This window comes from Alternaria novae-zelandiae (assembly GCF_023758075.1).
Source record: "Alternaria novae-zelandiae strain BMP 2774 chromosome Unknown scaffold_17, whole genome shotgun sequence".
Lineage (NCBI taxonomy): Eukaryota > Fungi > Ascomycota > Dothideomycetes > Pleosporales > Pleosporaceae > Alternaria > Alternaria novae-zelandiae.
This window is the reverse complement of record NW_026056977.1, coordinates 196,868-213,572: the sequence shown is the minus strand read 5'-3', so window position 1 is coordinate 213,572 and position 16,705 is coordinate 196,868. Positions and strand designations below refer to the sequence as shown.

The 16,705-nt window shown below is 51.9% G+C and overlaps 5 protein-coding genes across 5 annotated transcripts; 2 read left to right on the top strand and 3 right to left on the bottom strand.

Moving 5' to 3' along the window:
- Positions 1–1,848: 1,848 nt before the first annotated feature.
- On the top strand, positions 1,849–2,373 carry J4E88_007881 (uncharacterized protein; the record flags this gene model as incomplete). Its single annotated transcript, XM_049401496.1, has 1 exon — positions 1,849–2,373. The coding sequence occupies one exon, from the start codon at positions 1,849–1,851 to the stop codon at positions 2,371–2,373; it is 525 nt and encodes a 174-aa protein (XP_049252569.1).
- A 2,786-nt stretch (positions 2,374–5,159) lies between these two features.
- Positions 5,160–5,774, bottom strand: J4E88_007880 (uncharacterized protein; the record flags this gene model as incomplete). Its single annotated transcript, XM_049401495.1, has 1 exon — positions 5,160–5,774. One exon carries the CDS (start codon positions 5,772–5,774, stop codon positions 5,160–5,162), a length of 615 nt encoding a protein of 204 aa, XP_049252568.1.
- Positions 5,775–6,855: 1,081 nt separating this feature from the next.
- On the bottom strand, positions 6,856–7,456 carry J4E88_007879 (uncharacterized protein; the record flags this gene model as incomplete). Its single annotated transcript, XM_049401494.1, has 2 exons — positions 6,856–7,394; positions 7,450–7,456. The coding sequence occupies 2 exons, from the start codon at positions 7,454–7,456 to the stop codon at positions 6,856–6,858; spliced, it is 546 nt and encodes a 181-aa protein (XP_049252567.1).
- Positions 7,457–9,033: 1,577 nt separating this feature from the next.
- Positions 9,034–9,312, top strand: J4E88_007878 (uncharacterized protein; the record flags this gene model as incomplete). The annotated part of the gene is made up of 1 exon (XM_049401493.1): positions 9,034–9,312. One exon carries the CDS (start codon positions 9,034–9,036, stop codon positions 9,310–9,312), a length of 279 nt encoding a protein of 92 aa, XP_049252566.1.
- Positions 9,313–13,922: 4,610 nt separating this feature from the next.
- On the bottom strand, positions 13,923–15,221 carry J4E88_007877 (uncharacterized protein; the record flags this gene model as incomplete). Its single annotated transcript, XM_049401492.1, has 2 exons — positions 13,923–15,071; positions 15,150–15,221. The coding sequence occupies 2 exons, from the start codon at positions 15,219–15,221 to the stop codon at positions 13,923–13,925; spliced, it is 1,221 nt and encodes a 406-aa protein (XP_049252565.1).
- Positions 15,222–16,705: the final 1,484 nt, after the last annotated feature.

The following is a 16,705-nucleotide window of genomic DNA, read 5'->3' as shown; positions in this document are numbered from 1 at the left end:
CGAAGGAAATCTGGGGATATGTCCAAAACCTTATTATGGTAAGCGGGGCACGTCCGACGTTGAAGCAGGGCGAGGGTGATTACAATGTGGCTGTAGTAGTCTAGGGCAGACGGTCGCGTGCAAGAAGAAATTATGTACAGCAAACAAAAGTTTCGACTGCGCAATGTTGATAACCTTCGCTGCACCGTTCGGTAGCAGCCGTGCATGCAGGGCGCTCGGGGCACAGGCTTCGTATCATCACCAGCATGGCCCTGGCCTCGAGTGTTGGTATCATCATCACTCGACGCGTTCCATGTCATAGCGCCCAATATACGCGCATCTCACATGCATCGGCCCTTGACGCCGTCGCCTTGTCCATCTGCAAGAGGACATCTCAATCTTGGAATCTCGCCGTTTTCGAACCACGTTGCCAGAAGGGAAAGGCAGGGGACGCTACAGCCGGTGTTTAATTGGTGAATAACCTTTGATGCACATCTCCCGCCTGTCTTGGCTTCATTTTGGGCCAACAACCTTCCAAAGCACGTGCGTCTTGCTTTTAACTCCACACCCGGCCAACGTTCATTTCAGACCAGGCAACGGTCCGAGCTCGCTGGATACTTCTCCTACATGACACGAACTGCGAATCTGTGTTCTGCAGTCGTCAGTCTTCCAGCCTTCCAGAATAGTCAGCACGCGATCTCCGCGCACAGAGCCACGAGGTGAAACCGCGCCGGTGGAGCCACCTCCGATGGGGCTGCGCACGCCGCAAACACGCGCGCGATGTGGCGTGCCATCATTTGGCTGTATGGCGGTGCACTAAGCCAGGCACTTGCCGTTAGGGTACATTGCGGCCACAGCGTCCATCACACGACCGTGAACGCATCCCACCGACCTTAACACCGTTGAACGACCATCGAAACACCGAGCTAATGGTCCACTCAGAGGAAGTGGATCACAGTATGGTGCCCGAGGACGGCGAGTGCCCTCCCACTTCACACGTGTGTCGTAAAGGAGTATCAGTGGGGCTACAGGCTTCGGAACCTGGGCCCTGGGCCCTGGGAAAACTTCTTACTAAAGTCGGGCTCTAGACGCTCTGATCTACATTAGAGCTTGTCAACGTACTGAGGAAATACAGATCTGCTCTGTACACGTCTGTACTGCAGTAGTCTGGTCGGAACAGTCCCGAGTTCTCCTCTGCAGTCTACGTACCCACTTTGGGATCTTGGGCCGCGAAAGAGACAGACGTATAGTGTAGGACATGGTCGTAAGTATGAAGATCAAGAAATACGCGATTTGCTTTTCCGTCAGGAAAATGTTTGACAGCACTTACTGACAGAATGTACTGACCCCATGTCGTGAACACGCCAGAGGTTCAACTGTTCATCGGCTTCGAGACTGGACACTGGAAGGACAAGAAGGTCCAACAAATCAGCGCAATCGAGCTCCCTAAGTACAGTCGCGACAACGTCGGATCTAGCTCTACGTGCATGCCATCCGCTCCGCGTTGCGGGCCGGCGCGCGCCTATGGACTCAAACTTGCTCATCTGGCGGCACCACATCTGCGCATCACGGTGCCTGGCGATCTTGGCCGACGTGCTTCTCAACTCTCTTAATGATGGTTCAGACCCAGAAAACACGATCTTGTATGGTCTGACAGCTGACGGCTGACATCTTCATTTCCGCTACAAGAGTAGTCTCCCACGTTTTCCACCCTTCTTTCCTTCTGAAACGTTCATACAAGCTGTTCTGCCACGAGTTATATCGATCGACACGGACACAGACATGAACATGGATATGCCTTCGGCCACCTCCGCTGATGCTCACGCACACCTCATGGCATCCATGCGTCCCGGGGCATCAATGTCAGCAATGGACATGTCGGGGATGGCATCGACCTTTTCGAGTAGCACCCGCGTCACGCTTTGGTTCACTGAATGGACGACGACGACAACGGCGACCTATGTGCTAACGATCTTCTTCCTCTTTTCATTGGGCATCTTCAATCGATTCCTGAGTGCTTTCAAGAGCCAACTGGAGAGAAAATGGAGGATGCAACAGCAGGCCGAGAGCACATCACAGTTCATGCCCAACACGGAGAAGCTGGTCAACCACAGTGTTCGTGGCCATGCACGGCAATGGAGCCGTGCGCTGCGACAACAGCCTCTCGAACTGGATGATAAGGACAGGCAAGAGATTGAGCCTTTGAGCCCAGTCGTACCACAACCAACTGCAGCGGAGGAGACTGGTATTACACGGGGCTCTACGGCATCACGTAAGACTTTCTGGGTGGCACAAGCACCCTGGAGCGCGAAGAAAGATGGCATAAGCGCTGCTTTGGAGTTTAGTCGCGCATTGATCGGCTACGTATTGTACGTTCGTGAACGAAACCTTTGAGAGCTGAGATACTAACGACGCAGTAGAATGCTTGCTGTTATGACTTACAACATCGGTTTCCTATTCGCTGTCACGGGAAGCGTACTTCTCGGCGAGCTGGTATTTGGGCGGTACACACGGGGTTCTGCAGGTCTAGCCGAGGATGGCTGCCATTCTTGAGTGGCACTTTATAGATACATACGAAGTGTAATGCGCGAAATACAGTTCAATGGCCTTTCGAAACTACGAAAACGGGTTCAGATGTAAACGCAGACTCACGTATCCAGCTTTCATATCTGGAGAAGACGACCCGATTTCATAATAACAGCAGCGTCGTCGATTTAACACGTTGAATACGAGATCTGCAACCTTAAATTTGTCGTCCGACATTCGCGAAACCGGTTTGCATTTTCGTGTTTGGTTTGTTGATCGAGTTGCTCATCCCAGCCCTTTACCATCCTCTTTTCGGTCCTGCTGTTCGGTCCTCCTTCCGACGGCAGTCACACCGCATCTGGAGTGGGGCACTTTAGGCAACCATGCTGTCGTGTTTGACGCCGAACAAGAGATACTCACCACAACTTCTGACGCGACAAACCTGCCCGACTAGAGGACGATGGAGGTAAGTACGAAATTCCTACATTCCATTGCGTGTGCACGTGCCTTGGATTCGTCGCGAAGGCAGCCGGGAGGCCGCCGATGAGCAAAACCAACTATGTCAAGAGCGACCGACTTCTGCACCGAGGCCGACTGCCAAAGAATTGTCAACCACATCGCACTCGCTGACTGATTCGCAGGCCCTGCGCTGTCCGTCTGCGCGTATAGCGTCGAAAGATACCATCGTCAACCCACTAGCTCCTCTTCCAGACGAGCTCATCCTGGAAATATGCGAGGTAAGTTGTGCTGGGCAAATGAGCTCGTTGCCTTCAATGTAGTGCTTTTACCATATCCTCGAGGCATTCAAAGTGTTTGGCTTTACCGGGTGTGTTATAAGTACGGTCAAACGATGAGCTTTCTCATACAAGCAGATGTGTTGCATATACTAACTTCTTTTCTCATTCATGTAGCGCGTTTTCCCGTGGGATGGATCTGAGCGATCGGCTTGTGATAGAGCTTTAGCAAGGTCTACTTTCGCCGCTCTTGCTAGGACCTGCAAGTACCTGTATCCCTTCGGCATGCGATTGCTCTATGAGAGCTGCGAGATCTCCAATCCCAGAAACTTAAGCGGCTTCCTCCGCACATTACACGACCATCCTGAAAAAGCGTCATACGTTCGCGAGCTGTTGATCGGCGGATCCTGCGATAGGAGTTTTGCAAGTGGCAATCACCTGAGCATGAGCAAGGCAGAGATGACTGCACATATCCGGACATTATCCCTTCCTTACGAAAGCACTTTGGTCGAGGCCGTTGCTCTTCATCCGGAAGAAGTAGAGCTGGCGCTTCTTGTCTTGGAGGCTCGCACCGCTCTCCAAGTCCTTTCCAGATTGCATTACCGTTATAGTAGTCATGCTTACTGCTCTACTACTCCTTTGTGGGATCTGCGTAGGCATGGATTCCATTCAGTACCTGAAGACGATGCAAATACGCCTCATCGGACCCTCTGGCTTACTCCCTTGCTTCACGCAGCTCAGCAGTATGTAAGTGCACCGGCCGATCCATCAATTGGGTTCTCAAAACTCTGTTTTCTGTCACTCGACATGACAGGAATACCCATGGCTAAGATAGCTCCCGTATTACATCTGCCATCGCTCAGGACCTTGGAGCTTCACGACATATCATACGGTGTCCCAACAATTGGCATCGATCATGGGTCTTGGGATATACTTCCAAGGTCGTCTAAGGTGCAAAACATCTCCATAGTCTCGCCGTCCGAACCGCCATTAGATCACATAACACAGTTGTTACAATCATGTGCGACTGTGTCAAGCTTCCGATGTGATCGACCCGATAAACCCGATGACAACGTAGTGGATTGGCATTCCACACTTCTCGAAGCTGCAAGATCACATAGCGAAACCCTCGAAAAGCTCGAACTTCGGACCGACGAAAATGGTGCACTTACCTGGACGGACGAATGGCCGCGAAACTATTTTTTATCTGAAATGGAAGAATTAGAAGAACTGGAACTGCACTACACTGCCGTTGTGGGCAAACAACGAGGAATCCATTACGATGAACTACCGGAGACGCCAGAACCTGCCCGATCGCTCCGTGATCTACTGCCGCCAAATTTAGTTGAGTTAAGACTAAAGTATGATAGATCCGCTATGAACGCCAATGTCGACTACACCGCGGAGCTACGGGAACTTGTTCAAGACGATATAAACTTCCCCCGCAAGCTCAAAAAGGTGAGCGTTCATTACGTTCATGACGGTGTGCAGTTCACATTCCCCTTTTCGCTCCACAGCCTTCAGGAATACTTCAACGCACACTGTGTCGACTTTCACTATATTGTCAAGTGCGAGATAGACAATAAACGTAAGTGCTTCATGTACCCGTAAGCTCGGCACACTCTGATAGCTTTGTTGTAGATGAGCTGGACTACTTAGTGGCGACTCTGGCTGCCATGGGCCACGGGGGCGCTTATATGTGTAAATGGTTCATAACCGATGACAACTTTTGGATGACATACGAAGCACTGCACGACAGGGTAATGGAAGAGATCAGAGCAGCTGAGAAACGCCAAGAGGCGCATTAGTCTGAGGCGACGATAATGACACGGCCACGATGGACTCAGAAAGCTTGGGTTTGATCAGCAAGCTGCGCCTACAAGCTGTATTCGATTGAACTGTCTCTAGGTCCTACACGCTTCATTTCCAGCTGTCTCCATCCCAAATCACCAAGTGACTTCCCCCGATCGTTGGAGGGGCGATCATACTCATGTCGGAAAACTGTAATCGATTCCAGAATTCTGCCACGCTGGCAGCCTTCATTGGTATCCAGCCAAAGTAACGTTGCGAACCAACTCGCGGGTTTCGCGAGACATGGTCTTCTGGACGGTAGTCGGCGTCCACAGCCTTGATGATGGAAGCGGTGGGGTCTGATAGAGCTTCGTCATCGGCAAAAAGGAATATTCGGTGTAGGTCGTAGTCCGTATTCATTGGTTGTTCGCCCTCGCCTTTATTGTACAGCTCGCGAAGTTGATCCACATCGAGACCAGCCAGCGCAGGGTCTGACCGCGCATCGAGGCGGAAGAGCGCCCACACTTGTTGGAAGCCAGATTCGTCTTCTTCGGTTCCAGTCGCTTCTAGAGCCCCTTCGCGCGCATCGGTTTGGATCTTTTGGAGAAGTCGCTGCCATTGCTGATCAGATGAAGGTCCGTATCCCGTACGGTAGATAGTAAAGCCCCAGTTCCTGTGGCGGACAAATTCATCGTCTTCATAGGCGCAGAGATTCTTTATCCATTCTTTGACGGTGGTAGTCATTGGGGAAGGAAAGGAAGATGTTTTAAATTCGGAGAAATACGGATGGAGAGATTGTAATGAGATGCGAATGCAATCGTTTCGAGATATAACCGCTTGATTGAAGATTTATGTAACCACACGGGGTTTGACGTGTTTATAGCGTTCACATTACAAGAGTTGAGGCCTGAATACCTAGGCAGCCATCTGCGGGTGGGTCTGCGCACAGACAGTGCTGCCTTGCGACTCTCCTGCATAGGCAGGTATATATTTGAAGTGCGCGGGCGAGGTTTGAAGGTAATTTAGGTTTTTAGATATATTCATAGCAAAGGTACTCAGATATTCTATGAATCAATTCCTTGGCCAAGTATTGGTTGACAAGGTTGCGCCAATCCATGGGTACCAAACTTCGCGAACTTCCCAGCCACCACATGGACCCTATCAACGACGCTTCAATGCAACTCATACCCAATGAAAATTTGGACTCGTGCGCGTGGGCGATTTCATGTTGCGAATGCAAGGTCCTTGTCTCTTTTTTCTTTCGCACACTACGACCTTTGCCAGATCATAGCACCACCTGGGCACTTCAAGACGGATGAAGAAGATTCGCAAACAAATACGACAATAAATGCACCGCATTTTCTTCTCTCAAGATGCCTTCGCAACTACCTCGCTCAAGGACCCGGATTGATTTCGTCCCGAAAGTGCGCCGACCACGCGAAAAAAGGTCACATGCGTCGCTGCGAAAAAGCACCCTTACTGCTGTTTGCAAGAGCACAATGCTGGAAGTACCGCCCAGACAAGAGCCCAATCATGGTCTGCAGTACTTCCCTCTATGGCTAGCTGCTAAGGCAATCTGGCTCGGGATGGACTGGTGCCTCAATCAGGCCTTCGACGGTTTGGAAGCTATAGCGAGATTGCGAAGGAATGGGATTCAGAATCAAGAGATGGACTACCTAGCGAATACCAACTAGCAGAGGGAAATATTCCAACAGTAAGGAAAGAGATTTAGAGATTATACAGTATTTCCGCTAAGCCTACCCAGCGACCGATATACGCCCGACTCCTCTGATCACATCAATATTACCATGGCCATCAGCAGACTTTACTTTCCACCACCGATCACGCCCACTGCCCTCCGCTGAGCCGTGCCCCTACAGACAGGCGTCTCATCTCGTATCGCCTGCGGCGGGATGCGATACATGACCAGATACTCACCATAATGCAACCACTCCGCTGCTACCTCTTTGCTACCGGCGGCATCCTTCAGCAGGTCCGCAGCGCGAAACACTGGACCTCTAGCAAAGTGCGCGGGATCTACGGTAACAACCCAGGTGTCCTCGCCATAGCGCTCTCCGAAGTGCTTGGCGACGGCTTCTGCATGGGCTAGGTTGTCGTACACGCTGATGAAGGGGGAAGAGATGTTGGTTTGTTGGTTCAGGTGGGCGAGACCGAAACGGGATAGTGCGGATGTGTAGTTGACGATGGTGGTTTGGTTCTTGGAACTGAAGCCGGTGGAGAAGGCGTAGCGGGTCTGTGAGCTAGTGCGATGAACGCGGTAGACCAGTGTCGGTATGGCGGTTGGGGCGGGGGGTGGTGTCGGTGATGCATGGATGGGGTGGGGCTGAGTAAGAGTATAAAGTGCTATTTGGAGATTAGTATGATGATTCAGAGTGTCCGCGACGGTTCAGAGATTTACCTGTCATGATGGAGTTGTAATTGATGTGTCTTCAAAACAACGGGTTGTAGCGAATATGAGTTGTTGCTGACTGGATAATCTGTCCACGTCAAACCCACTAGTAGTGTCTTTGATGTCTACTGAAAGTATGTGACCGGCGACTCTGAAATTGGGAACTGTATTGTGGAAGCTGTTGCGTTCAAAAGAAGTCTTTTATGCCTCCATATGCCAGTCTAACGTACAGTCCCAAGACACCGGTCAACGAGGCCATTCAAACGGTGCAAATGCATTTGAATCAGGAGTTCGTTGGTCATGTTGACTTTCCTTCCGCCGACGGGCATGTACATCGTTTCGTCTATTCGAGTGTTGACTACCCGAGTGTCAACAAAGAGACAACGAGATCCCACGCTCGGTGCCGTCGGCAGGCTCAACCGGGTTGTGGGGACGGTCACAATACATTTGGTCCTGAGGTACCGTACCGTTGCTACCTTTTTCGTTTGGTGACGGGGGTAAGGCCAGGTGCATGTGGAACGTATCGTCGGTGTCATTGCTTCGAATGCCCTTTCTTCATCGCTATCCGTTTGGCATGCAGATCGCGGTATCTTGCATGACCGCATAATGCGGATTGTGCATCAGGCGTGTCGACGCGAAGGTCCTCTTAGCGAGGCACGTTTGGACCTCTAGTGTACTCCGATGCGGATGCGGAGAACAGCGCCATGAATGATGGTTTGAGACCCCCGTGACAGCGGATATAAAGGGACGGGCTATTGACGGAAGGTGCATCAGGAAACACATAACTGCGGACATAACGGGTTTGGTGTTTGACAAGAATACTAGATTCAACATGGAGACGTCATCTTTTCAGAATGTGCCAGGAAAAGACTGGACGAAAGATAGAAATTGAGACATGGCTTTCTGTGCCGTCGGAAGCGTCAAAGCATCGGACCGATGTGTCGTTTCTTGGAAATTCGATGTTGGGGTCGTACAGCCAAACGGGCAGACGCATCCAGTGGAGCGTCAGGCATCACATCCTATTTGCCGTATGCACCGTATTGTAAAAAGGGACGTGCAGTCCCTCCCGAGTACCGAATGCACATCGGGGATGGAAATTCACAGTACCGCATCCAGGGGCGCGGGAGGAAGGCGACTTGCGTGGCGTAGTGACGACACCTGTCGATAGATTCTCACCGCTCCTTCTCCAGAAGACGCCGGTGGGATCGAGCTGACCATAACGCGATTGATGTTCATGATGGAAGATGGGTGCGAAGACAGGAGTGAAGGTCCCGCACACGTGGTTCGGCATCCGCCCCGCGGAACTCTAGGCCATTTTGGGACAAGCGTCGCATTCCGAGGTCTCCAGAAGTCCGAAAAGTTGGTGGTGACAATCGCAGGCGCGCAGGCGGGCATCAACGTTACATCGCCACACAAACGGTATGTGAAGCTGCTCAAGACATTAACACTTCAATCTGACGTATCGCTAGTTCATTTGACTCCGTGTCGCTGCGGAGCCCACGCCAAACGCCACACCAAACCCATCCAAAGCCACTCGCAAACGCACCGAGACCTCGCATCGAAGCCACCAACTCTCTACATCACATACCCACCATGTCTTATTTCCGGATAACACTCATGCGCTCCGGCATCGGCATGCCCGAGAAGACGCAAGGAGTGCTCAAGGCGCTCGGTCTCCGCAAACGCATGACGACTGTCTACCACCCCGTTACACAATCTGTCGCTGGTCAGATCATGAGGATAAAGGAATTGGTCGATGTCAAGGAGGTCAAGAACCCAATGACGAAGGACCAAATGCGCGCTGCGAGGAGACCCGATCCGGGGTACTACATCGAGCAGAGGGCGGGCGAGGCTATGGGGGCGTACGAATAGACGGAACGAGATGGAAATAAGATATGCTCTTCACGTGTAAATTAAGGTACGAACATGTGTACATATATGGCGTTCAGGGACATACGGCGTGGAAACGAACTGTGCTGCACGGTTACTTGAGGCCAAGGCTGATGTGCATCGAGTACCATCTACCTTGACACGAGGTTATCAACCATGGGTCTTCGTCTCCCTTGGAGACATAACGGCAATTCTTATACTGTCCGCCGCCAACAACATCTACAGCTGAAGACTGGAAGTCTGGATGTTCCAGCTTCACGTGTCCTACCGCATAAACCGGTCAGCTACTTTCAGCACCAGACCGCAATTCAATTCGCTTCCAGATATCCCTCAGTCTATTGCGTACAGAGGATCCTGACAGTAAGGCACCCTTGCTGCAGTCAGCGAATGGGCTGCGGCTGACATATAGCGGCTAAAGACACTCCGCACCAGGCTGCGTCATGAGCAACACCTTTTCTCAGTTTCATCACCCACTACAATCTTTTCAGCGATATCTGAGTTTGAAGTCGAAGTCTATCAACTTTTTGTTCTACTCACATATCGAACTTGCATCAGAATGTGTACCGGGCGCGGGCCTGACGATTACCGTTATCGTCAGCCTTCCTTCAATTTTGATGGTCCCTATCTTACTATCAATGATGCTATCGAAGCACAATTGTACCAAAAATGCAGGTCATCGGATGGTGAACAGCAGTCGTCGCACCTGGGCCGGTATCGTTCTGATAGCGGGGAATCCGGTAGGCGGGGTGCATTGGACCAGGAGCAACATCGCCAATCGAGAGATCATCAAAATTGGGGAAGCGCATCAGAAATATCAGAGAGGGAAAGGATGGGACGTTCCAGACCGCATAGCCAAGAACCCCGTGGTGACCATGACTTGACGATGTTCGGGCCATACCCGATAAGAAGTCGTGGTCCTCTTGCGAATGCAGACTACCAAGATCGTGGTAGATTACGTCTCACAGACAACCTATCGAACTGTCCCTCCGAACACTGGTCTGACCATCTCTCGGACAGAAGTCGGTCCGCCGGTGAACATGCATCGACAGCACGCCGATCGATTGATACCAAGAAGTTTGTGTACGAACAGCTACGTGGGCCAGACGAATTCCGACTGGTCAAAGTTTTCCCCGGGAGGACTTACAAATTGAAGTGTGCGATCATACACAGTTCTCTCATCGACCAACTCGAGTACGTAGCGATCTCATATGCATGGGGGGACGGTTTCGATAAGAAACGCATCACTCTGGACCATGACGACGATTTCACGGTCCATGTAAGCTTACACGATGCCCTGATGGCTGTTCGCGAATGGGACCATCCCGTTCTTCTTTGGATAGATGGGCTCTGTATCAACCAAAGCGACAGTGTTGAACGTGCGTCCCAGGTCCAGTTGATGGATCAAATCTATCAAAAAGCGACATATGTTGCCATCTGGCTTGGTCCTGAAATGGATGACAGTGGACGGGCAATTGAGATGTTACAAGAGTTAGAACATGTGAGACAGGAAAGAGGCGAAACGGGAGTCAGTGAATGGATTCAGTCATTGGGCTACGATGGTCGCGCACCTTTGCGTTCCCTTTTCAAAAGAGACTATTGGAAAAGGCTCTGGGTCGTACAAGAGATCTATTATGCACGCAGGAAAGTCATATACTGTGGCTCGTCTAAGCTTTCCTGGGATCTACACAAGAGGGCTTCAGATGCTCTTTGGCGACACGAAAGCGATCCCTACCTACGGACCGGGCCGAGTAGTTTCCCAGATATTGAGCACCTCACGAGACTAGGCCCAGATTCTCTGCTTGAAGTCCTTCGTGCCTGTCGGAGGAAACTCAGCGGAAATCCACGAGACAAGGTTTTCGGAGTGCTAGGTCTACTCCCAAACGACGTTCGCGAACATCTCCACGTTAATTACGACAAGTCTATTAAGACGCTCTATCTTGACGTCATTCAGCTGATAATTCCTTCCACACGCTGTCTCGACGTGATCCGCGAAGCAATTCACTTCCCGCCTCAAGTCAGCTCTACCGATCTACCCACGTGGTGTCCAGACTGGGCGCAAGTTCCAGAAACTTCGGCCTTGAGCCGAAAAGACTACTCGGCAGCAGGTAATACCTACGCTAAGTTCGATTTCAAGGACGAGTTCCGGAAGCTCGAGGTCTCTGCTATCGAGTTGGGGGTGATAGGCACGACTGGGGTCGCAGTTGGTACTGCGTGCGGGTTACAGGATTATCTTATGGCATTTTTGAACTGGCGGGCGCTACTTCTCTCCTTCTTCAATGTCGACAAAGACCAAGAAACGATGCATCCATGCGTGTATGACTTCTGCTTTACGCTTTCGTTGGGTCATTGGGTCGAAGGATGGCAGGACCACTGGACGGAGGCTTGTTACCAGGTCTTCTCTTCATTAACTCAAGAGCGATTGCCACGTCTGGAGCTCGACCACAACTTTCGACGGCACCAAGAGTCGCGCATCGTGGCGCAAGACCATCGGCGGTCTTTCATACAGAAGAATTTCGGTGATCGAATGGTAAGTTTGGTCTTATCTATTTCTTATTCCTGCGTGGCATTTCTCTGTCGGTTGACTCGTGCTAACGTCAGGTCTCAACTACAGATGGGCAGGACCTTCTGCATTACCAGAGATGGGTCGAAAATAGGCATGGGGACTGGCTCCATGAGACGCGGTGACATCGTCGTAGTGCCCTTCGGCTGTTCTACACCTATCTTACTTCGTGCCGAGGGTCAGAGTGATGAGTTCAGATACGTTGGGGACGTATATATCCACGGTTATATGCATGGGGAAGCATTGAAGAGTGGCAAGCTGGCCAAAAAGTACACGCTTCACTGAATTGTCGATACCCCGTCGAATAATTCCACCGAAAAGCAGCAACAAGATTCTACGCAACCACCACAGGCCCAATACCAAATATATCCAACTCCCTATTCTGCACCCAAACACCCCTCGCAATATTCCGACCAACCCACGGCTCCAGGCTCCACCCCAACGCGCCCACCATCCACAAAAAGCCGACCACACGCCAAAACACGCCATCCTTGAACCCCATCGCCTTGCCCAAGTCAATAACATGATCCTCCACCATAATAATCGCAGCCTGCAACAAAAAGCACTTCAGCGCGCCATCGTCGTCAAACTCGCAATTCACCAACATACTCGCCACCCCATGCACCAGCCCCGAAATACCAAACGCAACGAAAAGCTGAACATACTTGGACGCAAAAGAACCCTTGCGCAAACCCAGCACATCCCTCGCTAACCAAACACTAAGCGGAGAGCAAATCCGACGGCATTGCTGATGCCACACCACAGACCAAGCGCTGCGCACACTGTACAAATCGCGGAACCTACCAAACATGGAGGGGCAGTCTCGTGGATTAGCGAGACCGGTGGCTACGGATACAATGCCGTAAGCGATGTTGTAGAACTCCATGGTGGTGAATGTGAGCATGATATGAAGCCAAGTGTAGTAGAAGCGAGTGAGGAAGGGAGAGTCAACCGGGAAGGGCTGGTGTGGTTTCTGCGTGCGGATATCGATCCAGGAGCCGTGGGGGGATGCGGCGGAGTGGCAGACTATAATGTCTTTTATGACGAAGAAGATGAGGCCGCGTACGAGCTTTCGGGCGATGAATTTACTTGGTTGGGTTAGTTGAGTCGGGGATGATAGGTTGGGGGTAGACTTACAGACGAGGGTAGTCGCCCGGTACTTCCATGCACACATTCTTGACCTGACTACTCCATCCCGTGTAACGGCTCCACGTCGAGAGACGAAGAGCCCACCATGCTCTGCTCCAGAAACTTCTCCCTGCACCACCAGGTCTGTCTCTGTAATCCAGCTGTTTCACGTCGTCATTCTTCTTGTCATTTTCATCCTTCTCATATTGTATCTTGTACCACCCGTCTTTGTCGGGGCTCCCCAGTAAGATCCAGTCAACATAGGTGAACACACGAGCGCCCACTCCACAGTTGATTGCTAGGTTGTAGCCCCAACCTGCATCCCCCCATTCTCGGTAAAGAGATTGAGCGGCGAGGAGAAGGAGAAGAGGGAGAGTGATAGCGATACGAGGGAGGCGGTGATCGGGTCCGGTGGCAAGGGTAAGGATGTTGAGTAGGTAGAGAAGGGGTACTTGTAATGTTATGATGATATCGGGAAGTTTAAAAAGAGACATTGCTATGATGCCGGCTCCGCAGTCCAGGAGATGGGAAGACTGGACTTACTGCGCATCGGTACATTGCGGCATACGACGGAATTTATATAGAGTGGGATATGATGCTTTGACCGGCCGTAAGATCTTAGTGTTCGTGGGTCGATTAGGGATCCTCCCTACATGCTGGCTTGGCCCAATGAGATGGGTTCGAGTACGTTAGCGCTAAGGTCCGTGATTTCGGGACAATGTCCCTGACTAGTGCAGTCAGATCGCGAATAGAAGGCCGTGAACTGTCATCTTAACCGCAATGTGGTCTTGAAAATTGGTATCATTACAATGCTATAGTCGTGGTTGTAGTCAATGCTGCAGATGGGTAGCCAGGTCGACACGCTGTGGCATTCCAGATTTGACATGTCCTCTCAGCACCTCTACTAAATTTCCACATCTTGAAAACTGGCTCCATCGCCATCGTCTTCAGCTGATGCTTGGCCTGGCTTCGGTCTCTGTGGTAAACTTGCTTCCAGAGACTTCTCGTCGTTGGGCTCAGGCTCAGATTCGTCCTCCTCGCTATCCTCTTGCTGTGGTTCCTTCCCATTTTGCGGCTTGAGATCCTCGGTTCGAGCCTTTTGCTCTTCTGTCTGCGTCTTCGGTTCCACTGAGTTTCGCTCGCTCTTCTCGCTAACGTCGTCTTTGGGTGGCGGAGGGGGTGGCGCTGCACCGTCGGTATCGCGGTCACGCCTCGGTTGCTCGGGTGTAGGTGGTGTCACCTCGGTGCGCGGGCTCATGATTGGACTTCTGGGTTGCTGCTGCTGCTGTTGTTGCTGAGGCTGCTGTTGTGATTGCTGGGCGGGTTGCTGTGAGCCTCCTGGGCCGACGCTTCGTAACCTAGGGTCCGCGTTTAGGTAGTAACCCCTCACACCGACAATCCTCCCCTCCCTCTCGCAGCCTATGACCCAATCTGGGACAACTACAGGTATGTTGTTCTCGACCGCCTTCTCCCACGCAGGCCCTCTGCCTTCGGTGCATACGAAGTGCGTGGTGTCGATGCGCACATTGTCCGCGATCTTGGCGCCGATTCTTTCCACGGACCGCTGCAGAGACTCTCGGAGGGCCGCAGGCATGTGGCCAGGCGTGATGGTGATACCAGACAAGTCCGTCATCTTGTGTGTTTGTACCAAAAGCTTCTCGCTGCTGAAAGTGCCCGCGCTCGTTTTGAGGACCAAATGAAACTGATATTCCGTGTCGACAGCCAGACCACTCAGCTTGGTGCTGTGCACGTCACTGGGCTTGGGTATTGTGCCTGCCTTGTTGCCATTGCGGCATAGTGTGAGGCTGCGCAGTTCGGCGGTCGCGATATCGATAGGGTCCCATTCGAGAACGACTGAGGTTTGCGTGGCATTGCGGCATTTGAGGACGGGGGCTGAGGGGGTGCGCTGGCCAAAGGTGCGGAAGATCTCCGACTGGAGCTCATGGAAGGCTTTCTGGGCGTCGGCTTCGGCTTTGTAGTTTCTTCCAACATCGATATCCACCATAGAGCCCGACGAGATGTCGGGGGGTAGCAATATAGAAGGGAACTCAATCTACCTTTACGTCAGCCAGATGAAGAGCAAGGATGCGCCTGCGCTGCGTTGAGCGCTGGGCGGCATTGAGGGGCTCACGAGACGCTTGTCTTCTGTCAGTAGCACTGCTACTCCAGCATCGACCTTTCCGACTGTGAGGGAGACGAGCATCTTGGGCGTGACTGTGTGAGGATGTCGGACTTGGGAGACGTGTAATGTTTGGTAGAGCTGAGCGGCCGCGTACCTGACCATCAATGGCGCGGCCCGAAGAATCGCCGTGGCAGGCGCTAGCGGCCAGCTCTGCTCCACGCCCCTCTATCAACACCATAGCATACATACGTAGAGCAAGCGCCATGGGAAGGTTACGCAGCGCTCATGGCGACTAAAGTGACATGTACATAGACTATGTAGCCATCTGCACGGTTGTAAATCGTGCCTCGACTTGGTGGATACGCAAAAGAAGCACCCGCGATTGACCTCGAGAACAAAATTCCTCGTTTCGACTTAGGTAGTCTGATACCTACGTCTATTCTTGCGATGCACAGTTCCAGCGATTCGAGGTTTGCTTGAAAACATTACAATCTTCTGGCAAGCTTGTCACTCTTTGCATAGACCTCGTGCGGCGTTTGGATATAATTCTTTACACTTGCCAGATTTCCAGCTCTGTGCTTGGAGGCATGTGAAAGAGGTTATTCATGCATCAGCAATTCACGACTAGCGATGATGACTTGGGCGGCTACTGTACAAATTCTGGTCAATACGTGCACTAACATGATCGCTCGGTAGCATTGTTGGATCCAGAGGTGAAAGTAAACTATTATGTCGCGGTTAGGAGTAGGACTGAGCCGCATGATATGAGCGCTGCTCAAATGGGAACATCTAATCGATTCCGGTCAAAGTTCATGTAGGGCGGCCAGACCTGCCACACCGACTTCCCAGCCCCCCTTGCGAGAGTCGTAAGACGCTGTATCGTATTCTTGAACTTCTCGGCTCGTGTGCATTCGTTTCATAATATTAAACTTAACCTTTTCTCACCGAAGACTTGCAGCTGATGACGTCACTCATTACCCTTGACCTCCCGTACATGAGTAGCCATACGACTGGATATGTTTAGTGCTACCCCTCGGATGTCGGTGATGCATCACGTGAATTGGCGTCTGGCGCGCAGGCTCGGAAACGCGACCATATGCATCCCAACTCTTGTACATAACTGTGCTGCATGCCGCGGAAGCAGGGACAACACCACGCTCCAAAGTCGATACGTGTGGCATGCGAATCCCCATGCCGGGATCCGCTGTCAGCACTCCACACCCCAGAAGGGCCTTCCGAAGCTGGCCAGGTCCGATCGGCGATGGCACGGTGGGGAGGACCGGAGGCTAACGTCTTTATCGTGGTTGCTTGTTCAAGGCTGGCGTCGCCCCCAGTAAGCGCGTTCAACACTTTGGCGCAGAGATTTTGAAAGCGGCTCAACAGATGGGCGACACGTGTAGCCGACGCTGCTGCAGCGGCGGGCATGGGCATTTCCAAGCTTCTGGCCAGCCTTTTTGCGGCTCGCTGGACATGGGATTGAAACCTGGCGGAGGAGGGCGTTAGGCTAGAGTGGGCTTAGGTCAGCCGTTCGCGATAAGTCCCGCGCTGCACGGTTGCCGTCCTAT